Source organism: Balaenoptera acutorostrata, chromosome 11 (genome assembly GCF_949987535.1).
Source record: "Balaenoptera acutorostrata chromosome 11, mBalAcu1.1, whole genome shotgun sequence".
NCBI classification, from domain to species: Eukaryota; Metazoa; Chordata; class Mammalia; order Artiodactyla; family Balaenopteridae; genus Balaenoptera; species Balaenoptera acutorostrata.
Genome location: NC_080074.1, coordinates 100417939 through 100437309, shown reverse-complemented (window position 1 = coordinate 100437309; position 19371 = coordinate 100417939). Strand labels below are relative to the sequence as shown.

Here is a 19371-nt window from a genome sequence, read left to right as displayed (position 1 = left end):
AAAGGTAAGGAAAAAGAGAAATTTTGCACAGTCTCAGGTTTTCCCTGCTGTTCTGTTCCCCTGAGGTGTCAGAACAGCTTCTCTACCATCTCAGGGACGAGTTTACACAGCCATGCCCCTCTGGTCCCCTGGGGCCTCCAACTGTGAAATCTGCAGGACAGCCAGGAAGCCAGCCTGGCCCTGGGTGCCACCTGCTGACTACCTGCCTCCTCTCCTGTACCCTAGGCTGGGACGGTACTTTTGTCCTTTTGGCACGGACCTGTCCTTGCCCATCTACCAGCAGCCCTGAGCACCTCCTGCCCTTCCTTCTTCATGACATCGGGACACCCTTGGACTTGGAGGCAGGTGAGATTTCAGGGTTTGTTTCCCAGTGTCCTTGAGGTTTGACACCAGAGCCAATTCTGTGGCAGATGGTGGGGCCTGAGGCTTATTTCGTGATTAAAGATCACTTCTTGCATCATATTTGTGCATTCCCTGTCTGGGGCAGTGGGAATAAGGCCACCACGGTGACCTTGACCAGCGGTGAGGGAGGAAGGAGGGGAGAGGAGTGACTCACTGTGCACCTTCCCAGTAGGTTATCGGCTTGAGGTCTCAGGATGCGTTGACCCTACTTTAGTCACCGGAATTTGTCGTCATCCAGTGCTATTTCCCCCAATACGCAGATGTGGCAGAGGGATTGGGGGCAGGCCTCTGTCACCATGGAGACTGTGACGCTGTCCTGCTAGGGGCAGTTTGGAAGGGGTTAGGCCTAGAAGGCTGGGGAAGGCCCCGGATTTGACCCCCACCACTCCCGCATTAGGGCCTTTCTCTAAAACCGAGGCCCAGAAAGGGAGGGAATCCCCTTGGGTCACCATACGCCCCCGGGAAGAGGCAGAATGATCTGAGTCCAGGATCTGCGTGTTCGGCTTTCCCCCAAAGGTCAGGAAGCCCCTCCTAGCTCCATTCTTCTTTGAGCTTTCCATCAAACAATTCCTAGCGTCCGCGATCCTTTCCAGTACTCGCAGAGTCGAGGCTCCAAGACTTCTCCTTTAAGACCCATGGCTCCTCCCATCACGCTGCGTCGCAGACTTAAGGCCCCGCCCCTCCAAACAGCTTCCGCAGGTCCGCGACCGTCGCGCGGCGGTCACGGCCCCTTTATGCCCGAGTTCCCCCCACCCGGCTCCCCAACCCCTTCTCTCCCCTCCCCCTCCAGCCCGCACCAGGTACCCCGGCTGGTCGTGCGGCTTCGCGCGCAGTGGTGAGTGCGGGGCCCCGAGGGGGCGCGAGGACACCTTCCTGGTCTTCCCGCAGCCCTCGCGGTGTCCTCGCGGGTCGCGGGGGGCGGAGCTTGAGCAGCGACCCGGGTAGGGGAGACTGGGTGCTCTGAGCGCGGGAGGGGTGGGCCGGGACCGGCCGAGCAGCGGGAGGGGCTCAGGTGACTTACGGAGAGGGAATGGCCCCCAGCAGTGCTCGCCCGGTGACTGCGGGTGTAGGGGACTGGGCTTACGGTCCCGCGGCGTGTCCCCTCTCCCTTGCCCGGCCAATGCCCCCGTACAGCTCAGTTGCGGAATTGTCCTCCCGGTCCCCTGGGGTTCAGGCCCGTCTGTGGGGGGCGGCTGCCGCCTGTCCCGCCGCCTGAGACCGCAGTCGTGGAGGCCGCTGGAGAGGCCCAGGCGGAGAGCGGTGGCCTTTGAGGGGGGCGGCAGGAGGGCACCGACCCCCCGACTCCTGGCAGAGGTGGGGGCCGTAGCAGAAGGCGCAGGGCTGGAGAGTGGCCAGCGGCCAACAACCGCCTCCCCCAGATACGGGCTGAGTTGTGGGTTGGGGAGGGGTTTGGCTCCGGGAACCTCAGTTCCAAACCTCTGCCCATCAGAGAGCCGGCGGTCACCATGGCGATGCGGGAGCTGGTGGAGGCGGAATGCGGGGGTGCGAACCCGCTCATGAAGCTGGCCGGGCACTTCACCCAGGACAAGGCCTTTCGGCAGGAGGGGTTGAGGCCTGGCCCCTGGCCCCCAGGAGCCCCAGCCTCGGAGGCGGTGAGTGTTCTTCAGGCGGAAAGCCCGAGTTGTGACCTGGGATGGAGGGTCCGATGCACACTTTGGGATAACTGCTGTCTCTATTGTGTTGCAAATGATAATAGTTGCCAGGCAATGGGTGTTTACTATATTAAACATTGAATGTCTTTATATAGACGAAGGCAACCATGTTATAGATGAGGAAACTGAGGCTTTGAGAAGTTTTGTGACTTGCCTTATGAATGGAAGAGCTGGAATTTTAACCCAGGGTTAACTGAGTTGTGTGGCTGTGGTCTTCACCACTGTACCATATTGTCTCCCTTTCTTTTGTCTTAGGTCTCTAAGCCTTTGGGGGTAGCCTCTGAAGACGAGGTAAATAATGCCAGTCTTTTCTGTCGCATTTTTCGTTCGCCCATTGTATTTTTTACTTTAAACTTGGCTCATCCATATTTCAATCTGTGGACTTCCCTGATCAAATGAGATTTGCCTCAGCTCGCCTGCTTGTTTTTGTTTTAAGTACTCTTCGAGTGTTTCCAAATCTGTAGTTTCTGTGTTTCGCTTTCCTTGTGTTTGATGTTAGTATCCCGCATCCAATGGGCCCCTGTCTCTTGCTGGGTTCATTTCACCATCTCTCTTCTGACAGTTGGTGGCCGAATTCCTCCAGGACCAGAATGCACCACTTGTATCCCGTGCCCCTCAGACGTTCAAGATGGATGACCTCCTGGCAGAGATGCAGGAGATTGAACAGTCAAACTTCCGCCAGGCACCCCAGAGAGGTGGGTCCAGCGTCTGGTTCTGGGTGTGGGGGGGCGGGGGTCACTATTTTCTGTGCAGGTAGGGACAAGGGGATTCCGTATTTAGATGCTGCTGGTATTGCAGAACTGAGATGCAGAAGGAGACAAAAGGAACAGAGTGTTTTCATGTGCACTCAGGGTTCCTTAGGCATGATAGAATGATAGGTATTTTCCTTAGTTCTCTCTCTATCTCTCTCTTAAGCCCCTGGTGTGGCAGACTTGGCCTTGTCGGAGAACTGGGCCCAGGAGTTTCTTGCAGCTGGAGATGCTGTGGATGTAACTCAGGATTACAATGAGACTGACTGGTCCCAAGAGTTCATCTCTGAAGTTACAGGTGAGGCTTCTTATGGGAAGATCTACAATGGTTCCTGTGATGCAAAGTTCTACACTGTTACCCTCATTCATTTTAGGGTATAGAGTGATTTTAGCTGCTTATGACCTTTCTGGACTCTTGACTCTTTCCTATAGGGCACTGAACCTGATTTCTCTTAGGTGGTAACAGGGAATTGAAACTTATATTAAACAGAGGCGTGAGTTTGAACTGGATAAGAGATTTTGAGGAGAGAGAGAACACGAGGAGTTAGGTTTTCTCCTTTGTTATCTGGAACTTTAGTACTGTAGTTTGGTGGAGAGGATCCGCAGATTGGATGGATGGCAGTGTTGCCCAGGAAGAGAGAAATGTTTAACACATCCCTTGGGATTCTGGCATTAAGTCATCTTGAACAGGGTTAGAGCCTTGGAAAGTGGAATTGTGGAGTTCAAAGGCCTGAAGTATATGGTCTTGATGATAATAATAAAAATTAATAACAAGAGCTAATGTTTACTTAACCATGTTCTAGGCTTTGTTTTAGTGCTTTAAATTCATTGTCCGTTTAATCCCCCTGAGAACCCTTGAGGTAGTTATTATTCCTAGTATATAGATAAGAAAACTGAGGCTGAGAGCTTAAATAATTTGCCCAAGGAGTCACAGCTTTGTAAGTGGTGGAAATGGGATTTGATTCTGGGTTTGAATGATTCCAGAGTCTGTGGGCTTACCCATTCATTATGCTATACTGCCAGGTCTGCAACTTAAGCTCTTCAGGGTCCCAGCCTAATTTTCCCTCTTTGAGTTGTCTGTGCTCACTGCATCCTGGGGGACTGATTCTTCTCCCCCAAGCCTTTCTGATTACAGGCCTGGGCAAGGGCATTCTCCTTCTCTTTGCTCTTCCTGATTGCTCTCAAAGAGAGCACTGTTAGCCTGTTTCCAATCTAAGAAATCAAGAATCACAAAAGAGATAAAGGGAGAAAGTTGCAAAGATTCTGGCCTCTCAGGGTGCTCACATCATCATAGTTCCTGAATTTTCATGACATGATTGATGGGACCTAATTGGTACCCCGTGCCCCCAATCATTTTTATTCTCCTAAAGACAGGGCTTCCTCCACACACAAGAGAAAAACCCCCAAATCTAACAACTAAAACTCACCTTTAGTAAAAGCTGTTGGTCTCTTTTATCATGACTTCCTTTCCCTCCTTTAAGTTAGAGTTTAAGGAAGAACAATGGGTATTCTTGGTTTCTATGCACTTTATATTCTCAGAGCCAGTTGAGCTTCACAGAAATACAAGGTAGGTATTCCTCCCCCATTTTATAGACAAGGAAACAGATTTGGAAGGGTTAATACTTTTGTCTGAAATCATTCAGTAACAAAGATTATATGCAAACTCATGTCTGTCTGACTCCAGGCTCCATACTTAGAATCATTACACTATCATTGAGAATCTTCTGTGTGGAATTGCCCCAATTGGAAAATCTGAGCTGTAATAAAGACCCGCCACCAGACTGAAACTCAGCTTTTTGTACAAACCTTAGATTTAAGTGCTGTTTCTTATCGCAGAGAGACTTCTGTTAAAATGTATGGGCATCAGTCATTTTTGATAATTCAGGAAAAAAATCATCACTACTATAAGCATTGAGATTGATGAGATTTTTGTTAAAATTAGTTGAATACTTGGAGCCATTGAAATCTTCCTTAACCTGTAAATGAAAAACTACTTTAGAAAAACATGTTGGACCTGTCTTACCTGTTAAATTGTCTTTGGGAGATCTCTCTCTTCCTCTGTTTTGTACATTTTTTTGGAACTGTGCCTGCTTCACAGAAGCAGGGATATGGAAAGCTGGAAAGGGATATTGAGCTATGTGGGATCTGCCTTCATATAAATGTCCTATTGCAGTAGTATATTGCTTTGTATGTAGCGGCCCTTCAGAATTTATTGAATGAGAGAATTGAGATCTGGGAGAAAGAGCTAACGGGGATTGATTTTCTAGTACAGTTATCCCTTGGTATCTGCAGGGGATTGGTTCCAGGACCCGTGTGGTTACCAAAATCCTGGATGCTCAAGTCCTTTATATAAAATTGCTATTTTATATATAAAATTGCTCAAGTCCTTTATATAAAATTGCATAGTATTTGCATATAACCTACCCTCCCGTATACTTTAAATCTCTAGATTATTATAATATCTAATACAATGTAAATGCTTTGTAAATAGTCGCCAGCATGGGGCAAATTCAAAGTTTTGCTTTTTGGAACTTTGTAGAAATCCCCTGCCCCTCTCCCTCTGAATATTTTCCATCCACAGTTGGTTGAATCCGTGGATGTGGAACCCGTGGATACTAGCCTCATAACATTTATAGCTGATATTATTACAGTAATGATATAGGTTACCTATTTCTTTGTGGATAAGTAGACTGCAAGTTGAGAGAAGGTTATATTCTTTAAATCTTTATTATTCTTAACTCCCCATTGTTAGGATTCTAGAATCTAGTTTAAAAGAAACCTTGAAGCTTAGTTTTTTTCTTGTTTGAATGTTGTATTTGGAAATATAGTTTCACTGGAAGTTGCAAAAAAATGTACAGAAAGGTTCTGTGTGTCTTTCCCTCTGTTTTCGCCGGTGGTGACATTTTGCATTTGTTAGTTACGTACAATATCAACAGAAAATTGCCACTGGTACAATCCACAGATCTTATTAGATTTCACCAGTTTTACATGCCTTTATTTGTATGTTTATAGTTTTATCACATATGTAGATTTGCATAACCATTACTGCAATCAAGATATGGAATTATTCCATTACCACATGAAGCTCATTTTTTAGTATGAAATGGTTCTTGATGGAATTCCACTCCTCCCTCTCACCCCAATCTTCTGGGCCAAATAATCGTCCATCTTGTGATTGCTCAGCTCTAGGGAAGAAACTCATCTTTAAGGGGTTTTGAGTTTAGACACCCTCAGCTAAAATGGTGTGTGAGGTTCATATGACAATTATGAGAGATAAACCTGCACTTTCATAGGAAGGGCAGTGGCCATCAGTAGCAGATGATGATTGGCAGTAGCTCTCCCCTGGATGGCAGAGGAAGAGGCTATGGAATAAAAGGAATAATAATCTCATTGTGATGTTTTCCACTTTTGTATGGATTTGCCTTGAGCAGACAGTAATGATAATAATAGCTAATATTTGTTACTCTGTGCTTTGCATAGGCATTATCTCATCTGGTCTTCACAAGAATCCCTGTGAGGTAGCTATTATTATATCTACTTCATAGATAAGGAATTGGAAACTTAGAGGGTTGATAACTTGTCTGGAGACTCACAGTGAATAAGTGGTGGAGTTGGGATGTGAGTGCAGGTAGCCTGACCCTAGAACCTGCATTCTTGGTCACTGTGTTACTTAGTGGATGTGGAAACTTTCATGGGTGAAGGTGGGAAGTTCTGAGTTTTTGACTGTTGAGCTTGGGGTAGATGTGCCTAGATGAAATGAACACACAGTGAGAACCTAGGCCAGGTGAACGCCCTGAATCAGAGGTGGTACCTAGGTTGTTGGTTGTCACTCTATGATTTCTGTGACCTAGGATAGTCCCTCCCACTCAGCAGGACTTAGTTGCTTCCATCTCACAGGTATCCAGATGGATCTGATTTTCTGTAAGAATTTCTCAAAAAATATTATGAAGGCCAGGTAGTATTCTTTTGGTTATTTTATTTTGACTTCTTTGTTGGAGCAGGTTCCCAATGCCAGAAAATCCTGAGTCTTGTGGCCAACATGGCTAAATACCAAATTACAGCTATTTGAGGTTGTCTCATCTCTGGGATTCTTTTTTCTAAACTACCTCTTGTCTGTTTTAAGGTCCAGGTGCTTTGTACTTTTTCTGTTGGTGCTCGTCCTTTAGAAGAGCATTTCATAGAAATGGTGTTCTGTGTAATTTGAGGAGTACTTTTGGCCAGAATATGCTTTTGTGAAACACTCTAGTTGAGAGGGAGTGGCTGGAGAGTGAGGAGGAAGGACTGGTTATTTTTCAGCAGAATGGGACGGGGTATTAAGCATTTCCTTATTAGGTCTCCAGACTTGAGCTAGCAGTCTAGTCGGGGCAAAGGAAAGAGAAATGTTGCCTGTAAAAGCTAGTGAGGGAAATCTTGATATAAATGTTAAGAGTTCTCGAAATTAAGAGACCAAGTCTGTGATCAAAAAAATTGTCAACTGTATCTTTTATTTTATTAGTAATAAATCACTTATTATTTATGATTAGGTGAAATCTGTGAGCCTTGATCTTTTTTTTTCTTTCTTTTCCAGATTTTGACATTATTTTCTCAGATGTTGAGATGAGTTTGTTGAAAATATTCAGGCAGAGTCTCAGCTAAATGGAATAGAAAGTTCTGTTGTATATGAATCCCGAGGAGGTAAACCTGCCTTCTTGGTGTTAAAAGCAGTAACAGATCTTCAAATTAGGGACAAAGACAGGGTGGCCATTTGTAAGGATATGGGTGCAGAGCAGAAGGAAGGAACACGCCGGCCCATCCTTCTCTACGTGCACTCACTCTTTAGGGGCCCTTTAAATCCTTTAACTAATCTGTGTCATTACTTTTTTGTTTTCCTGGCCCTAGAATAGTAAAGAGCGAAGTCCTGGAGGTTGAGAAAAGTTCAGCGCCCTCATGTGATATGTTTATTCTGATGTTGCAGCAGTGCCCTTTTTCATGAGAGTTGCTAAGGTGATTTCTGGAATTAGACTTAAAAACATAGCTCTCAAAAGCAGTCAAAAGTGACAGAGTTCAGAATAATGTTTATCCCGGGGGGTGCGGGCCTGCGGGAGCCTGTGAGGGAACTGTAGACGGTCCATGTCGTGATCCGGGTGGTGGTGGCTTGAGTGTGTTCACGGGTAGAAATTAATGAAGCAGCACACCTAAGTTTGGTACACTTTACGTACCTTCATGTTTGTATGTTACATCTCAAAAAATGAAAAAAAATCCAGTGGGAAGAGTGGACCCATGTATCTTTAGTTCTAGCCCAGCGTTCTGCTTCTCAGATTCTCTTGGTGGGTATATTAGGATGAAATATGAGGTTCCTTTTTTTTTTTTTTTTAATTTTTATTGGAGTATAGTTGCTTTACAATATTGTGTTAGTTTCTACTGTACAGCAAAGTGAACCAGCAGTACCTATACATATATCCCCTCTTTTTTGGATTTCCTTCCCATTTAGGTCACCACATAGCATTGAGTAGAGTTCCCTGTGCAATACAGTAGGTTCTCATTAGTTATCTATTTTATACATAGTATCAGTAGTGTATATATGTCGATCCCAGTCTCCCAGTTATGAGGCTCCTTTTGTTGGGAGGGTGTGAACTCTGTAGATGGAGGACAGACCAAGGTTTGGTTAAGGAATGGGAGCTCCTCTGTTCTCCCCTGGTTCCCTGCCAGGTGCCTGCAGTACCTTTGAGGAAGGTGGAGCCCAGGGCCCGCTATTTCTTAGTGAGGGCTCTTGCACTTCAAACAAAAGGGTTTGGTCCCTACTTCTCTCCTGAGCCTCCTTATTTGGTCTCCTGTCCCCAGTTCAGTAACCTTCTGCCCTAGGCCCCTTGGGAGCAGGTTGGGTGTTGAAAATTTAGTAGTTTTTTCTTTTGACCAGTGGTCTCTGAGGGATTCTGCTTTGACTTGGTTAAGTTAGTATTCTCCCTTTCCTGATCCCTCACTGATTTCCCCACCTCTCTGCTCCTTGCAGACCCTTTGTCTGTGTCCCCGGCCCGCTGGGCTGAGGAATATCTGGAGCAGTCGGAGGAGAAGCTGTGGCTGGGAGAGCCAGAGGGAACAGCTGCCACTGATCGCTGGTGAGTCCAGCCCCTTCTCTCGGGATGGATCCCTGTGGAAGGAGTGTTGGGCGGTTTTCCTGCTCCCCTCCACCAAACTCCTCTATCCACATTCTTAAACCAAGTTGCAATCCCTTCATTTTCTGCTCTAACGTTTCCACTTGTATTATTACCCCGATTCATTTACGTCTCAAATATAATCGAGTCGAGAATCCTAACTATCCTACCAAAACTTTGTAACTTTATCTTATGCACCCTGTTCCCCTTTTAATTTGGAGCCTGCAACTGTCTATTCCTTCTCTCTGGAAAGACGCGTTTGGGAAAGAGAGAGGTGAAAGCATGTAGCTAGTGCTTTGCCACTCCTGCCCAAATGTCCTTCTTTAATGTAAATTGGAATTAGTAGGTCCTCAACCAGAGAGAGGAGTAGTGTCACCCTCTCTGTTCCCTGATGAGAACTGTAATTGCCATGGGCTGGGAGTGGGGAAGGATGTGGCAGACTAATGTGTAAAATGAGCGAGTCCTCGCCTGTCCCAGGTGTGATGAATACCAGCCCGAGGAGGACCTGCAGCACATGGCCAGCGACTTTGTGGCCAAGGTGGACGACCCCAAGTTGGCTAACTCTGAGGTGAGCCACGTGCTGCTGCTGCTTTGCCCAGCAGAGCTGGTCTGAGAAGCCAGGAGTCCTGCTTCTCTTACCCCAGTTTAGTTTAAGGCGAAAGAGATGAGATCCGAGGTCCACTCCTTCCTGTCTGGAGAACAGAGACTCATGACCCTGCCTCTTCTTCCAGTATTCTTGCCCTCATTTCCTTGCCTACTAACCCTTTGTCTTTTCTGTGCCTTCTCAGATCTCTCGAGCCAGAAATCCCTTTCTTTTTGCTCTCTGCTTTTTCCAGGGTCTTTAGCCTGTCTTGTCTGTAGCTAGAGATGGTCAAGGGGAGGGGTAAGTGCAGGCTTCTCTGGGCATGGTTGAGAGGGCACACCCGGAAGTCCTCTCCCAAGTGGCCTGTGTGTGTCTCTGTGCCCCAGTTCCTGAAATTCGTGCGGCAGATTGGCGAGGGGCAGGTGTCCCTGGAGTCCGGCGCAGGGTTGGGCCGAGCTCAGGCAGAGCAGTGGGCAGCAGAGTTTATTCAGCAGCAGGTAGGACACTGTCACCTCCCAGTCCTACCTCAGAGCCAGCTGGTGCCCCCGGCCGTGGGTTCAGTGGTCAGTGGTCCCAGATGGGGAAGGGATCTTATTGCCAGCTCGTTTGGTAGCATCCAGGTCCTGAGTGGGTGGGAAAGAGATTCTGAGAATGTTCTTCTCAGAAGTGCCCAGGTTGGTGGTGTCTAATGGATATTTAGTTGATATTTAGTGGGTAGAAAGTTGGTGGTGGTGCTATGACCATCCTTCTTTGTCACAGGGTACTTCAGAGGCCTGGGTTGACCAGTTCACACGACCAGTAAACACATCTGCTCTTGATATGGAGTTTGAACGAGCCAAGTCAGCTATAGAGGTGAGAGCAGCTAGTACAGGTATAACCAGTCCAAGAGAAAACACTTCTTTGGAGAGAGTGGGTGTCTTAACATCAAAGATGGGTGAACATTGTATTTCATAATGTTCTTGGGTTATCTTTGGCAGAATTGCTTGGGATGGGGTGGTTGCCTATCAAAAATGCAAATTCCTGGGCATCACAGACTACTGAGTCAGAATCTGGGGGTAGGACCTAGGAACCTGCATGAAAAAAAAGCTCTTCAGATGATCTTAAACACATTGAAGTTAAAGAACTACTGCCATAGGGACTCCATCTTAGTGGAACTAAGGGTGGGGCGGGGTGGTCACGATGAATCTTCTTTTTCTACCTGCCTTCCCTTCCTTACAGTCTGATGTCGATTTCTGGGACAAGTTGCAGGCGGAGTTGGAGGAGATGGCAAAACGGGATGCTGAGGCCCACCCCTGGCTTTCTGACTATGATGACCTCACGTCTGCTTCCTATGATAAGGTGAGAACTAGTTTTTCAGACTGCAGGATTTCCTTGTTTTATTGTCTCTCCTTTAATCCTAAATCTGAAGGGTACCCACTTTTAAGTAATTATTTTCTTGAGCCCCTTTCCGTGAAAGGCAGCCTGAATTATTCCCTTGCCCCTGCTCTCCTCCAGTTATTGAGAGTATGCTTTATTCTTGGGATATAAAAGTTAATGATAATAGACCACCCTTGTCAAATAACAACAATAAGCGACAGAATACCTAGAGTAGAGGTTTGCACACGATGCAATAAGAGCACGGAGGAAGGAGCTCTGCTTTGGAGGTTGGTTGAAAACATTTTAAGAAGATTGATAGCTCCTTTGGTAGAGAGTGGTAGGTGGTAGGCCATCTCTCTGCCCTCCACCTTAGTATCTATTAACTTTTTAACTCACAAATTTATTTTAAATTCTGATCTCTTGCCCCCAATTTAGGGTATTTTCAAAGAATTATATTAAATGATTCAAATGCTAGGAAAATTTCCCAGAAGTTGGTGGTGAAGAATGATTGAATTTTGCATGTAGTATATACTGTTGCCTTAGAAGCATATGTTATATCGGGGTATCACTGTGAAAAAAATCTGCTTGTGGGTTGTGGGGTATTTGGACATGTGGGTAATAATTGAGCTGTGAGTTGAAGCCTGATTGGGGAGGGAGAGAATTGCTTGGTTTTGAAAATGGCAAAACAGGAACTGGGGAGGTGATCAGTGGTGTCTTTTTCTCAGCTCAGACCTGGTTGGGGCTAGAACTAGAGGGCCAGGATTCTGGAGGTAGATCTTGCAAAGATAGAGAAGAACAGAGTTCAAGATAAGTTAGAAAAGGCTAGGATTTAAAAGCCAATGAAAATCTTAGTACTAGGAAAAGGATGATTTTGTTTATTATCCCAGCCTGACTTTCTGAGAGTTGTTCTGTGATATAATAGAAAAGGGAGCTTACCTTTTGGGACCCCGTCCTCTGGTTTTTCCATAGTAAGAGTTTCTTCTATAGACTTGTGATGAGGAAGAACTGAAGGAAATACCTGGAGATAGTACTTTTATTAATTTGTAATAGACACTTGATAAGTTGCACAGGCCCTGTCGACTGATAAATGGCAAGGTATAAAGTTTAGATAAAAATTTCCTGGGACTTGCCTGGTGGCACAGTGGTTAAGACTCTGCCTGCCAATGCAGGGGCCACGGGTTCAATCCCTGGTCCGGGAAGATCCCACATGCCACGGAGCAACTATGCCCGTGCACCACAACTACTGAGCCTGCACTCTAGAGCCTGTGAGCCATAACTACTGACCTATGTGCCACAACTACTGAAGCCTGCGTGCTCTAGGGCCCACGTGCCACAACTACTGAAGCCCATGCACCTGGAGCCCGTGCTCCGCAAAAAGAGAAGCCATCGCAATGAGAAGCCCGTGCATTGCAATGAGCAGTAGCCCCGCTCGCTACAAATAGAGAAAGCCCGTGCACAGCAGTGAAGATGCAACACAGCCAAGAAATAAATAAAAATAAAATAAATTAAAAAAAAAATTTCCTGGTTTTTGATAAATACAGACATAGCTCTCCTCTTAGCATTTTTTACTTCTGTATCAATGACATGATAGTTGGAATAAATTCTTTAATTCAAAACTTAAAAACATAATTATGTTTTTAGATCTTTGAACCCTATTTTGATATCATTGATACCTTGGGATATTGCAAAATTAGGATTAGAAACATTTGCATTAATGTCCCAGATTTTGTCTGCCTTTTGTTAAACTGTTAATAAATTATATGTCAATAGTACTTGTTTTTTTTTTCAAATGTGGATCTGACTCTATCAGGTAAATTCATGGGTATCTGAATGTCATATTTTTTATTCATGATCCTTAAATTTTCAAGGCTACACCTACAGCTGGAGCAGATATGATACTGTATACTGTTAGCGTGAAGGAGAAATTTCTGTGATGGGACACGCTCTACTTAGTAGTGATCCTATTTTTGCAGTATGATACTATGAAATCATAGGATCATGATTGGCTTGGATTAGACTAATGATTGGCTTGGATTAGACTTTTTAAGATGCAACAGTGATCCCAAGCTTATCCTGCATCCTGTGGGTTGTTAAAGGTTCCTCCAGAGGACTTTTTTTTTTTCATCTATACAAATATTCTACTTTTGAAAAATTCCTCTCTGATCAGCAATTGATAAAACCTCAAGGAGGATCGATAACACGGACAAGAGCATACTTAGAGAACCCTGTGGTTGCAACGTGATGGAATTGATTTGTTGCATTGTCTGCTGAGGATAATACCTATTCACGCATAGTATCTTAAGCTTTTTGGTAAGGCTGTGGCAGATATTCTCATTTGATGCTCTCAGTAGCTCTGAGAGGCAGGAATTACTTTCATTAGGAAATTGTGTTATAGGTGACAATGATCTGTTTCCTACGGGGTGGCTTAAAACATGGATTGAGGATGGGCAATAGTCGAGGGTGAATGCAGAAGGCTTTATCTTGTGGAACTCTCATAGTCTAGGTGGGGCTGGCAAACTATGGCCCACGGGAAATCTGTCCTTCCACCTTTTTTTTTTTTTAATGGCCCGTGAGCTGAGAATGGTTTTAACGTTTTTAAATGGTTTTAAAAAGATGAAAAGTAATAATTTGCGAAATGTGAAAATTATACATTGATAAAATTCAAACTTCAGTGTCCATAAATAGAGTTTTATTGGAACACAGCCATGCTTGTTTACATATCATCTGTGGCTACGTTCTCACTGCTCTGGTGGAGATGAGTAGTTGTGACAAAATATTTATCCTCTGCCCCTTGCTGATCCTTGTTCTAGGGTCCTTTTCTATCTTCTGAGTTTTCCTGTTGCACGGAGGTGTCCCAGGAACATTACCTATTCTCAACGTGAATATACTTTTTATACATTTATCCCAAATCCATCTCCTGTATGTCTCGCTTCTTAAATCCCCATTGTAATTATTTAATTTTTACTTGTCACAAATAATTTGCAGATTACTTACAATGGTTTAGAACTTTGCTGGCAAGATTTAAGCATTTCTGGTTCTTGAGCAGTTTCACAATGATAGTGAAGAAGGACCTCACTCATATCTTTATTTCGTACAGTTTCATTCTGATTTGTCCTTAACTACATTTAGAAAGGGCCCTGCCCTGTATTTTGCATCTTGTTTTCATTCTGGGGTATTGTTTTGTGATGGTAACCACTACTATCCAAAAAGGAGCATTTTATTCCCTTGTCCCAAGTCACATGCTTACTAGGGACCCATTTTATCTTAACACCTCTCTGCCTACGTGGAAGACCTGGGGACAGAACTCTGCACAGAGCATCATAACTTCCCTCAAACGAGAAAGCCTCAGCTAGAAGAGGACTTGTCTTTCTGAAGCGTTTTCTGCCCTCAGGATTTTGGAATCTAGCTTTCATTTACTATCAGATACAGATTAATATTAATAACTTTTAAGAATGAAATTGGGGAATAAATTAAAATTTTCAGAGTGCTTGAACACACGCTATCCAGTCAGTGTGCACAGGACTCTGTGAGCTGGGTAAGAGTTGCATTTGAATAGCAGGACCTCTGACTCCAAGTTGCATTTCCTTTATACATTATCACACTCTTGCAGGATAACAAGAAATGCCCTTTGAATAGCTAAAGAGAACTTATCTCATTACTGTAAGCAGATCCTGTTAAGAAATGTGCTCTGTCCAGTAATGAGAAATCAAGGATGTGGAAACACCGGCTGATAAAAACTTCCTAAAATAAGCTTAATCCCAGCGTGGATCCGAGTTTGCCTGGCTTTCCAGTTGCTGTGGGCATGACACGGAATTTCTTCACTGTGGTCCTAGGTGATCTCCTTTATGATATGGAGAATTTGCGGGCATTTATCCGGATACCTTTTTGGAGGCCTTCAGCTTCTTCTCCGCCTCAGTCTTGGTTGTCAGCTCCCATTCCTGCTGCTCTGTGATGGCTCCCTCTGAAATGGGGTCTCACTTGACTTCCCTTCCTTGTAGGGGTACCACTTTGAGGAGGAGAACCCCCTGCGTGACCACCCCCAGCCTTTTGAGGAAGGGCTGCGGCGACTTGAGGAGGGGGACCTGCCGAACGCCGTCCTGCTCTTCGAGGCAGCTGTGCAGCAAGACCCCAAGCACATGGAAGTGAGCAGCTCGTTCTTCTGACTTCAGATTAGAGACGCTCCCTCCAGTTTTGAGGGCGGCCCCTAAGGGTAGTGCAGATGGATTAGGGCCTGGGTGACAGCCTGGGGTCGGGTTCTGAGACTGAGATGGTGAGTGGGGGAAGCAGAGGAAGCAACAGTGGGAAGGTGAATACCGGGGTGATGAAATCTGGCAACTTCCCTCTAGGCTTGGCAGTATCTGGGGACCACCCAGGCAGAGAATGAGCAAGAACTCTTAGCCATCAGCGCGCTGCGGAAGTGAGTACGCTGAAAGGGTAGGGGGGGCGAGGTGGTCCCAGGGCTCTACAAATAACCTTTAGAATGACAGGTCCTTCTCTTCTTTCTGGCTACTAACGCGAGTGTTTTCTCATGATGAAACTCTAAGGTTTGGGGTGAGTCTGGAGATAACTGGCTCCATTCGTTCCTCAGCTTTTGGTTTTATTTGTGGGACCCTCCCTGGCTGGTTCCTTGGCTGCTGAAATGTTCCCTTTCTCAGGTCTGTAACTTTATTAATAACCCACCCGTAGAGGATCCCTCTACACCCTAACTGAGGGAGTTGGCAGGTAACTCTGCGTTCTGAAGCTTGGCTCGGCTCCCAGGGTGCTGATAGGCGCAGTGTCCACTGCAGAGCCCAGCTCTGTCCATCTCTGTCCGAACAGGTGCCTAGAGCTAAAGCCAGACAACCGGACGGCACTGATGGCGCTGGCTGTAAGCTTCACCAACGAGTCCCTGCAGCGGCAGGCCTGTGAGACCCTGCGAGACTGGCTGCGCTACACACCGGCCTATGCCCACCTGGTGGCAGCCGGGGAAGAAGGGGCCAGCGGGGCGGGACTGGGCCCCAGCAAGCGCATCCTGGGCTCTCTGTTGTCCGAGTGAGTGTGGGGAGCTCCTGGGATGACGAGTGGCAACCCGAGTAGAAGGAGGACCTGGCTTGTGCAATGTTGGATAGATTGAGGCTCAGGGTCTAAGAGTGGGATGGAAGACTCAGGATTGGAAGGAGGAGAGATGGACGCATCTTGGGGGTATGATTGGTTAGTGAAAGGATTATTTGGGAGGGGTAGGAATATAGACGTATCCATCCACCTGCTTTTTTGCATTTTTTTTCTTCCTTGTCCAGCTCCCTGTTTCTCGAAGTGAAAGAGCTCTTCCTGGCGGCTGTGCGCCTGGACCCGACATCCATTGACCCCGATGTGCAGTGTGGCTTGGGGGTCCTCTTCAACCTGAGTGGGGAGTATGACAAGGCGGTGGACTGCTTCACAGCCGCCCTCAGCGTTTGTCCCAATGTGAGCCTCAGGGGAGGAAGGGAGAGGACGGGACTCTGTACCTTATGGAGGAATCGTTGTTGGGACCTTCGGAGTCATGGGATATTTCATTCCAGTGTTCCATGTGCTGGTTGCCTTGGGAGAATTGGGAAAAGAAGAGCGGGAGTCTAGGGTCATCTGGACTTAGGGGAGTCTGCGGGGGGTGAGTGCTTACATCGTGGCCACACAGTGACCCGTGGAGGCAGGAATGGAATCGTAATATACATTAGAGAATCAGAGTGGGGAACCAGGGGGAGAGCGGGCAGAATTTGATCGGAGCCTGGCTCATGTTTCTAACCCTTGTCCCTCCCTATCTTAGGACTATTTGCTGTGGAATAAGCTAGGGGCCACCCTGGCCAATGGAAACCAGAGTGAAGAAGCAGTAGCTGCATACCGTCGGGCCCTCGAGCTCCAGCCTGGCTATATACGGTCCCGCTACAACCTGGGCATCAGCTGCATCAACCTTGGGGCCCACCGGTGAGAGTATCTATTGAGGAATGAATGAATGAATGAATGAACGAATGAACTCCTTCTCCCTGCCTTTGGCCCTGGCTCCTCAGTCTCCGATCCTGTTATTTGACTACGAGCTCCAGCTTTCTTTTTCCCCATGCCAGCTGACCTGCCTCCTCCCACTGGTGTTCTGCTCACCAGCTCTCATTCTGCTTCCTTGCAGTGAGGCTGTGGAACACTTTTTGGAGGCCCTGAACCTGCAGAGGAAAAGCCGGGGTCCTCGGGGCGAAGGGGGTGCCATGTCGGAGAACATCTGGAGCGCCCTCCGTTTAGCCTTGTCTATGTTAGGCCAGAGCGACGCCTATGGGGCGGCTGATGCCCGGGATCTGTCCGCCCTCCTAGCGCTGTTCGGCCTGCCCCAGTGACAGTGGGACGGGCTGCCCTGCGAGTGTTTGCCTGGAGGGGTGCCTGCTCTGGATGTGATCCCCTCTCCCCAGATGGGCCTGCCCAGGGGGCGGGCTGACGACCACCGCGGTACTGCCTCTCAGGAGCTGCCTCAGTGTAGGGGTGGGCGGTCTGGGTTCTAGTTCCTGCGTAGTTGTAGGAAAGTGAGCTGTGTTGTCGGGGTCGCTTGGCAATTCAAGGGCTGTCCATCCAGCTCCAGGTCTCTGCTCATCACGCCCTTTCTTGGTGCTGCTTTTTGGGTAGGACCCAAAGATACAGGTTGTCATCTGCTGCCATTTCTGATGGGGCCTACCACATTTGTAGCGTCTGTCCTCCCCGCCCCCCTCCCCTTTCTCCTTTTACTGGGCCTTGATAATAGTACAGCCTCCTCGGGCAGTGGTGTGTGGCAGGTTCTAGCAAGCACCTCTGTGATGACTGTGTCTAGGGTGGGGTGTGTTAGGAGTTAGCCTGTTTGATTTAAGTGTTGATGTGGCTCAGCAGAGCTGAGCTTTTAGGGGTGCTCGTAGTTCTGTCGTCCTGGGACCTCTCCTGGCTGTAGCTCAGCGTCCCTGGATAACGCCGCACGCAGTAATTGGCATCGTCACCGTAGCGGTCCTCAGGGGCTGCCGGGCTTACATTGCTGCCGAGCGTTTGGGTGTGGGGAGAGGAAGCCTCGTTGTGGAATGAGCCTCGAAGGGACCGCATGGGCTCAGGGCAAGGGCTCTGGCTTGGGGCCCTGCGGAGGGAGGACAGAGCAGGTGGGACGAGGAGTGTCCCGAGTGCAGCCATCCCCCTCCTCTTAGAAAGACCTGCGAGTAGGAATTGAGCTAGCTCTTCTGGAAAGTTGGTTCAGAAATTGCAGTCTTGCCAAATTCCTGACAAAGAGAGGGTTCAGTGTTACCCTGAGCCTTTGCTGTCCTTGAGATGTTTCTGGGGGGGAGGGTCGAAAAATCCCCTTCCCCCATATCACCTCCACAAGGTGAAGGCTGAGGGAAAGTGAGTGCGCAGCTTGGATTCTGCTGGGGAGATGCAGAAGCCCAAGAAATGACTGAAGTGGCCGCGAAGCCTCTTGCCTTGTCTTCAGTAGCTAATGGTCAGAGAGATTTTTTTTTAAAACTACCGTGGTCCCAAGGTTCCATCCTAAAATTTATTTTTCTTTGTATGAATATGTGTAAATGATTTAAAAAATAAAACTGTAAAATATTTGTATGAGGAATAAATGGAACAGACATGGCTTTGAGTCCTGCTACTGAGTGTGCAGTTGGGATGGTGGGAGGGGAGTTGCTGTTTGGAGGTTGGTGTTCAACAGTTTTTCTCGATTTATCTTTCAAATTCTCATTGGTACATTGATTACCCATCTGTCTACCAAGGAATTACTCAGCACCTACTCTATGCGACGTACATGAATAAGGTGGTCAAGGTCCCTGTGTTCGTGGGGCTGATGGTTTGGCAGGAGACGGATGTTTGACAGTCATACATTTTTTACATTTGTGTTACTTCTATACAGGAAAATACGGGGTGTGATGTAATTGGTATTTTTTATTATGAATTATTACATGGGAGGACTTTTGTAGTTTCTTCAATGCTTAGGGCTTTGAGATGCCAGCATTTCAGTGCTGGCTGTACCTGGTTTTATCAGGAGCTCTCAAGAGACATATCAAGATGGGTCTCTACCCTGGGGAAAATTTTAAGAATATGAATATTTATGTTTGGAGATAAATGTCCATGGCCATGTTAGAATTTAAAATGTCTAAAGGAGAACTGGTTCAGTAATTATCCAGACAGTGAAATATTATTAAGCTATTTAATTATATTTTTGGAACAATTTCCAGTGACAATAAATGCTAACAATATAATGAGAAGAAAAGTTTAGCAAACTTTTTACAGTTTTTATCTCAAGAAGAAAGTGCCTTGAAAAGAGAGTAAGGAAATTCCCAGTATGTTAAATGTATCAGGATTATGAGCGATTTTCCCTCTTCTTTGTCATACTTCTCTGTAATTTACAAATTTTCTTTGTGTGTAATACCTTCATAGAAAAGAAAAGAAAACATCACGGGGAGGAGGGCACCTGTTGCCGCCACCTGGGGCTCTGAAGGCCAGTGGTGCAGGGCCCACGGGCCTGG

At 46.6% G+C, this 19371-nt stretch overlaps 1 protein-coding gene across 6 annotated transcripts; it reads left to right on the top strand.

Annotated features, from left to right (window-relative positions):
• Positions 1–834: 834 nt before the first annotated feature.
• Positions 835–18488, top strand: PEX5 (peroxisomal biogenesis factor 5). 6 transcript variants are annotated; one of them, XM_057555896.1, is made up of 16 exons: positions 835–918; positions 1853–2015; positions 2331–2366; positions 2638–2770; positions 2991–3122; positions 8814–8919; positions 9433–9523; positions 9925–10035; positions 10298–10390; positions 10757–10876; positions 14893–15036; positions 15241–15311; positions 15713–15925; positions 16171–16336; positions 16674–16831; positions 17028–18488. In XM_057555896.1, the coding sequence occupies exons 2-16, from the start codon at positions 1869–1871 to the stop codon at positions 17227–17229; spliced, it is 1923 nt and encodes a 640-aa protein (XP_057411879.1). In that variant the 5' UTR covers positions 835–918; positions 1853–1868; the 3' UTR covers positions 17230–18488. The 6 variants fall into 6 exon arrangements, with proteins under 6 accessions (XP_057411879.1, XP_007170176.1, XP_007170175.1 ...); XM_007170114.2 differs by lacking the exon at positions 835–918 and adding an exon at positions 1063–1237 and having other exon boundaries at positions 10787–10876; XM_007170113.2 differs by lacking the exon at positions 835–918 and adding an exon at positions 1063–1237 and having other exon boundaries at positions 10781–10876.
• Positions 18489–19371: the final 883 nt, after the last annotated feature.